Raw genomic sequence first — 6,539 nt, 5'->3', positions numbered from 1 at the left:
GAAGTTTTTGTTGAGAGAGATCCACCCCATAGATCGACCCACCGGTCCTCCCGTCTTCACAGCCATGTCAATGAGCCCCTCCTGCCCCCCATGGCGTGGAAGAAGATCAAGTCCCCCACCCCATAGACCCCATAGCTCCACCATAGCTGTGCCCCATAGCTCCCCCCACCCCATAGATTGACCCACCAGTCTCCGCCGTCTTCACAGCCGTATCAATGAGCCCCTCCCTGCCCCCCATAGATCCCCTAATCCCACCCCATAGATCCACCCCATAGCTCCACCCCATAGATCCCCTAATCCCACCCCATAGATCCTCCCACCCCATAGATCCCCTAATCCCACCCCATAGATTGACCCACCGGTCTCCGCCGTCTTCACAGCCGTGTCAATGAGCCCCTCCCTGCCCCCCACCCCATAGATCCCCCCACCCCATAGATCCCCTAATCCCACCCCATAGATCCCCTAATCCCACCCCATAGATTGACCCACCAGTCTCCGCCGTCTTCACAGCCGTATCAATGAGCCCCTCCCTGCCCCCCATGGCGTGGAAGAAGAACTCAGTTGGGGTCAGCCCGGCCAGGTACGAGTTCTCGACGAATCCGCGGCTTTCGGGGCCGTAATCGTCCTTAATGAAATGGGGCAGCGTGCGATGCTTGAACCCAAAGGGGATCCGCTTCCCCTCCACGTTCTGCTGACCCACAACTGCGATAACCTATAGGGATATAGGATACAATGGGACCTAAAGACCCCATAGGAACCATAAAGACCCCATAGGAAACCTAAAGACCCCATAGGAAACCTAAAGACCCCATAGGAAACCTAAAGACCCCATAGGAAACCTAAAGACCCCATAGGGACCCTAAAGATGCTTGAATCCAAAGGGGATCCGCTTCCCCTCCACGTTCTGCTGACCCACAACTGCGATAACCTATAGGGGGATAATAGGATATAATGGGATAGAATGGGACCTAAAGACCCCATAGGAACCATAAAGACCCCATAGGAAACCTAAAGACCCCATAGGAGACATAAAGACCCCATAGGGACCATAAAGACCCCATAGGAGACCCTAAAGACCCCATAGAGACCCCATAGGGACCCTAAAGATGCTTGAACCCAAAGGGGATCCACTTCCCCTCCACGTTCTGCTGACCCACAACTGCGATAACCTATAGGGATAATAGGATACAATGGGACCTAAAGACCCCATAGGGACCATAAAGACCCCATAGGAACCATAAAAACGCCATAGGGAACCTAAAGACCCCATAGGAGACATAAAGACCCCATAGGAGACATAAAGACCCCATAGGGACCCTAAAGACCTCATAGGAACCATAAAGACCCCATAGGAAACCTAAAGATCCCGTAGGAAACCTAAAGACCCCATAGGGAACCTAAAGACCCCATAGGAGACATAAAGACCCCATAGGGACCATAAAGACCCCATAGGAGACCCTAAAGATCCGGTAGGAAACCTAAGACCCCATAGGAGACCCTAAAGACCCCATAGGAAACCTAAAGACCCCATAGGAGACCTAAAAACCCCATAGGGAACCTAAAGACCCCATAGGAGACCTAAAGATCCCATAGGAAACCTAAAGATCCCATAGGAGACATAAAGACCCCATAGGGACCCTAAAGATGCTTGAACCCAAAGGGGATCCGCTTCCCCTCCACGTTCTGCTGACCCACAACTGCGATAACCTATGAGTCTACTAGGGGTCTTTAAGTCCTCCATGGTCTTTAGTTCCCTATGGGACATAATGTTCCGATGGGGCCTATTAGGTCTCCTATGGTCTTCAGTGCCTTTGTGTCTTTAAATCCCTAGGGGGTCTTAGGGTTCCTATGGGGCTTTAAAAGTCTCCTATTGGGTCTTTAAGGTCCCTATGGATCTTTAATGGGTTCCTATGGGTCTTTATGTCTCTTAGGGGTCTTAGGATTCCCTATGGGTCTTTAAAGTCTCCTATAGGGTCTAATTCAGTTTCCTATGGGGCTTAACGGGTCCCTATGGGTCATTAGGTCTCCTAATAGGGGTCCTTAGTTCCTATGTCTTTAGGTTCCCTATGGGAATCTTAAAAATAGTTCCTATGGGCCTTCTATGGGGTCTCCGTATGGGTCTTCAAGGTTGCCTTGGTGGTCCTTATGTCTTCCTAGGGGGGATCTTTAGGGTCCTTATGGGGCTTAAAGCTCCTATGGTTTTGTTTTGTTTGGTGTTGTCGTGTAATTTTTTTTCTTCAGAGTTTCCTATGGGGTCCTATTATGGCCCTAATGGGGTCTTTATGTGTCCTATGGGGTGTCCTTTTGATGTCTCCTATGGTTCCTTTTAGGTTTCCCTAATGGGGTCTTAGGGTCATCCTAATGGGGTCTTTAGGTCCCATTATATTCCCATTATATCCATATCAATCCCATTGTATCACTATAATCCTATATGGTTATCACTGTTGTGGGCAGCAGAACGTAGAGGGGAAGCGAATCCCCTTTGGGTTCAAGCAATCTTTAGGTCCCTAATGGGTCTTATGTCTCCTATGGGAGCTTTAGTTTCCTATGGGGTCTTTATGGTCCTCCTATGGTCTTCAGGTTGCCTTTGGTGTCTTTATGTCTCCTAGGGGGGTCTTTAGGGTTCCTATGGGGTCTTTAAAGTCTCCTATGGGGTCTTTAGGTTTCCTATGGGTTTTATATGGATTCCTAGGGGTCTTTAAGGATCCCATGTAATTCCATATATCCCTGTAGGTATCGCAGTTGATGGGTCCAGCAGAAACGTGGAGAGGGAAGCGGATCCGTTTGGTTCAAGCATCTTTAGGTCCCTAAGGGTCTTTAGGGCCCTATGGGGTCTTTAGTCCCGATGGAGGTCCTTAGTGTCTCCTATGGGGTCCCTTTAGGTTTCCTATGGGGTCCTTTAAGGTGTCCTATTGGGATCTTTAGGTTCCCTATGGGATCTTAGGGTCTCCTAAGACCTACTGGTCTTAAGGGATCCAGGAGGTCCTTATAAGGGTCCATATGGGCTTTATGGTTCCTATGGGGTCTTATGTTCCTAGGGGTCTATGGCTTAAATATGGAGATCATTTAAGGTTCCTATGGTCTTTAGGGGTCCTCCTATGGGTCTTAGTTTCCTATGGGGTCCTTTTTCCTCCTATGGATCTTTAGGTTTCCTATGGGTCTTTTAGGGTCCCTATGGGTCCTTTAGGTCCACTATGGGGTCTTATGTTCCTATGGGGTCTCTTAGGTTTACCTATGGGGTCTTTATGGTTTCCTATGGGTCTTTAAGGGTCTCTATGGGGTCGTTATGGTTACTATGGGTCTTACAGTTGCCTTTGGTGTCTTTATGATCCCTTAGGGGGGTCCCTTAGGGTCCTATGGGGTCTTTATTCTCCTAGGGGTCTTACGGTTTCCTAAGGGATCTTTAGTATCCTATGGATCTTAGGGTCTCCTTAATGGGGTCTTTAAATCGTCCCTATGGGGTCCTATTAGGTTCCTATGAGGTCTCAGGTTGCCTTGTGTCTTAGTCATCCCATGGGGGTCTTTAAGGGTCCTATGGGTCTTAAAGATCCTCCATAATGGGTCTTTTAGGTTCCTATGGGGATTTTATGATCTCCTAGTGATGTTTTAAAGTCCCATTCCAATCCCATTGTGATCCTCATACCCTAATAGGTACGCAGTTGTGGGTCCTAGCAGAAACGTGAGTGGAAGCGGATCCCCTTTGGGTCAAGCATTTTTAGGGTCCTCTATAGGGTCTTTATCTCCCTATGGATCTTTAGTTTCTATGGGATCTTTAGTCTCCTATTGGGTCTTAGGTTCCCATGGGTATTTTAGGTCTCCTAATGGGTCTTAGGTTCCTATGGGTCTTAAGGGTCTCCTATGGGTCATTAGGTTTCCACCGGATCTTAGGTCTCCTATGGGTTCTTTATGTCCGCCTATGGGGTCTTTATGTCTCCCTATGGGGTCTTTAGTTCCCTAGGGGTCCTTTAGTTCCTACAGGCATCTTTAGGTTCCTATGGGTCTTTAAATGGTCCTATGAATTCTTTAGGGCCCTATGGGTCTTTATGTCCCTATGGGTCTTATGTCTCCTGATGGGGTCTTAAGGTCCCTATGATGCTTTTATGTCCCTATGGGGTCTTTATGGTCCCATATGGTCTTTAGGTCCCCATTGTTATTCCTATTAATCCCTATATGGTTATCGCAGTGTGTGGTCAACAAACGTGGAGGGAAAGTGGATCCCCTTTGGTTCAAAGCATCTTCTAGGGTCCCTATGGGTCTCTATGGGGTCTTTAGGGCTCCTATGGGGTCTTTATGTCCCTATGGTCTTAATGTCTCCTATGGGTCCTTAGGTTCCCTATGGGTCTTTATGGGTTCCTATGGAGGTCTTTAGTCCCAATTCAACATCCCATTAATATCCTATTATCCCCCTATAGGTTATCAGCAGTTGTGGTCAGCAGAACGTGGAGGGGAAGGCGGATCCCCTTTGGATTCAAGCATCTTTAGGGTCCTATAGGTCTTTAGGTTTCCTATGGGGTCTTTAGTTCCTATGGGGTCTTTAGGTTTCCTATGGGGTCTTTATAGTTTCGCTATTGATCCTTATGGTCCTATGGGTTCTTATAGGTCCCATTGTAATCCAATCCCTATAGTTATCGTCAGTTGTGGTCAGCAGAACGTGGAGGGTAAGCGGATCCTTTGGTCAAGCATCGCACGCTGCCCCATTTCATTAAGGACGATTACGGCCACCGAAAGCACGCGATTCGTCGAAGAACACGTACCTGGCCGGCTGACCCAACTGAGTCTTCTCCACCCAAATGGGGGCAGGAGGGGCTCATGAACGGCTGTGAAGACGTCGAACTGGTGGTCAATTATGGTGTGGATTACAGGGGATCTATGGGTGGGATTAGGGGATCTAGGGATGGGGGGATTCTATGGTGGGGGGGGGCGAGCAGGAGAGGGATCATTGACACGGCTTGTGAAGACGGCGAGGACCGTGGTCAATCTAATGGGGTGGGATTAGGGACTATGTGGTGGAGGACTATAGGGGGGATTAGGATCTATGGGTGGAGCTATGGGGTGGATTACTAATGGGGTGGATTAGGGATCTATGGGGGCAGGGAGGGCTCAATTGATACGGCTGTGAAAAAGACGGCGGAGACTGGGATGGGTCAAATCTATGGGGTGGGGACTAAGGGACATCAGCTATGGAGTGAAGCTATGGGGTCAATGGGTGGGGGACTGATTTCTTCTTATCCACGCCATGGGGGCAGAGAGGGGCCTCAATTGACATATCGGCAGTGAAGACGGCGAAGGACCGGGGGTTCGATCATTATGGTGGAAGCTATGGGTGGGCATCTATGGGGGGAATGTGGGAATTATGGTTGATCTATAGGGCACATCTATGGGATGGGGCAGGGAGGGCTCATTGAACAGGCTGTATAAGATGGTGGAGACCCAGTGGGTCGATCTATGGGTGGGATTAGGGATCTGTGGGTGGGATGGAGATCTATGGGGGCAGGAGGGGCTCATTGATACGGCCGTGAAGAAACGCGAGACGGTGGGTCATCTATGGGTGGAGCTAATGGGGTCTATGGGGTGGATCTATGGGGTGGGGGGATCTATGGGCGGGACTGAGTTCTTCTTCCACGCCATGGGGGGCAGGGAGGGGCTCATTGAACAAACGGCCGTGAAGAACGGAGGACGTGGTCAATACTATGGGTTGGGGATCTATGTGGTGGGGGATCATGGGGCAACAGGCATAATGGGGTGGAGATGGTGGATCTAATGTGGTGGAGCATGGGCACATCTATGGGGGGGCAGGGAGGGCTCATTGATTACGGCCTGTGAAGACAGCGGAGACCGGGGTGCAGCTAAAGGGGTGGGATTGAGGGATCTATGGGTGGACTATGGGGTGGGGGGATCTATGGGGTGGATCTTGTGGGTGGATAGGGATCTCATGGGGCACACAGCTAGGTGATCTAGGGGGGATGGGGTGCTATTGAGGGGGCGGGAGGCTCATAGACATGGCCGTGAAAGACGGCGAGACCGGTGGGTCAATCTAATGGGTTGAGCTATGGGTGGAATGGGGGATCCAATGGGTGGGATTAGTGATCTATGGGTGGGATTAGGGGTCAATGGTGGGGGAATCTAATGGGTTGGATGGGACTAGTGGGTGTGGGGATCTATGGCGTGGGAGTATCTAATAGGGTGGAGTGGAGGAATCTAGGGGTGGGAGGGTTGGTTGGATCTATGGGTGGGGGATCTAATGGGGTGGAGCTATGAGGGCGGATAGGATACTAGTGGGTGGGGTCCAAGATAGAGGGTCCCCCCAATACTTAAAATGCCCCCCCCCCACCTCCCCCATTAATTATCCCCCCATATTAATTACCCCCCATATTAATTACCCCATTAATCACCCCCATATCAATCACCCCAATTAATACCCCATATTAATCACCCCATTAATTACCCCATATCACACCCCATTAATTACCCCATATTAATTAACCCCATAATGACCCCCCCATATTAATTACCCCATTAAATCACCCCCATATTAATTA

The 6,539-nt window shown here is 49.8% G+C and overlaps 1 protein-coding gene and 1 long non-coding RNA gene across 2 annotated transcripts in view; both read right to left on the bottom strand.

Moving 5' to 3' along the window:
- Positions 1 to 6,539, bottom strand: part of LOC107307488 (DNA-directed RNA polymerase II subunit RPB1-like) — a 25,452-nt gene that overhangs the window by 4,153 nt on the left and 14,760 nt on the right. Inside the window, exon 2 of the mRNA XM_015850995.2 lies at positions 490 to 712. Coding sequence (XP_015706481.1) covers positions 490 to 712 — 223 coding nt within the window. The remainder of the gene's footprint in view (positions 1 to 489; positions 713 to 6,539) is intronic.
- LOC116652682 overlaps positions 1,311 to 6,539 on the bottom strand; it is a 19,657-nt gene continuing 14,428 nt past the window's right edge. The window contains exon 3 of the long non-coding RNA XR_004305826.1: positions 1,311 to 1,707. This is a non-coding gene — a long non-coding RNA (uncharacterized LOC116652682). The remainder of the gene's footprint in view (positions 1,708 to 6,539) is intronic.

Source organism: Coturnix japonica, unplaced genomic scaffold, assembly GCF_001577835.2.
Source record: "Coturnix japonica isolate 7356 unplaced genomic scaffold, Coturnix japonica 2.1 chrUnrandom621, whole genome shotgun sequence".
Classification (NCBI taxonomy): Eukaryota; Metazoa; Chordata; class Aves; order Galliformes; family Phasianidae; genus Coturnix; species Coturnix japonica.
Note: the sequence above shows the minus strand (reverse complement) of the source record. Positions and strands in the feature narration are given on the sequence as shown.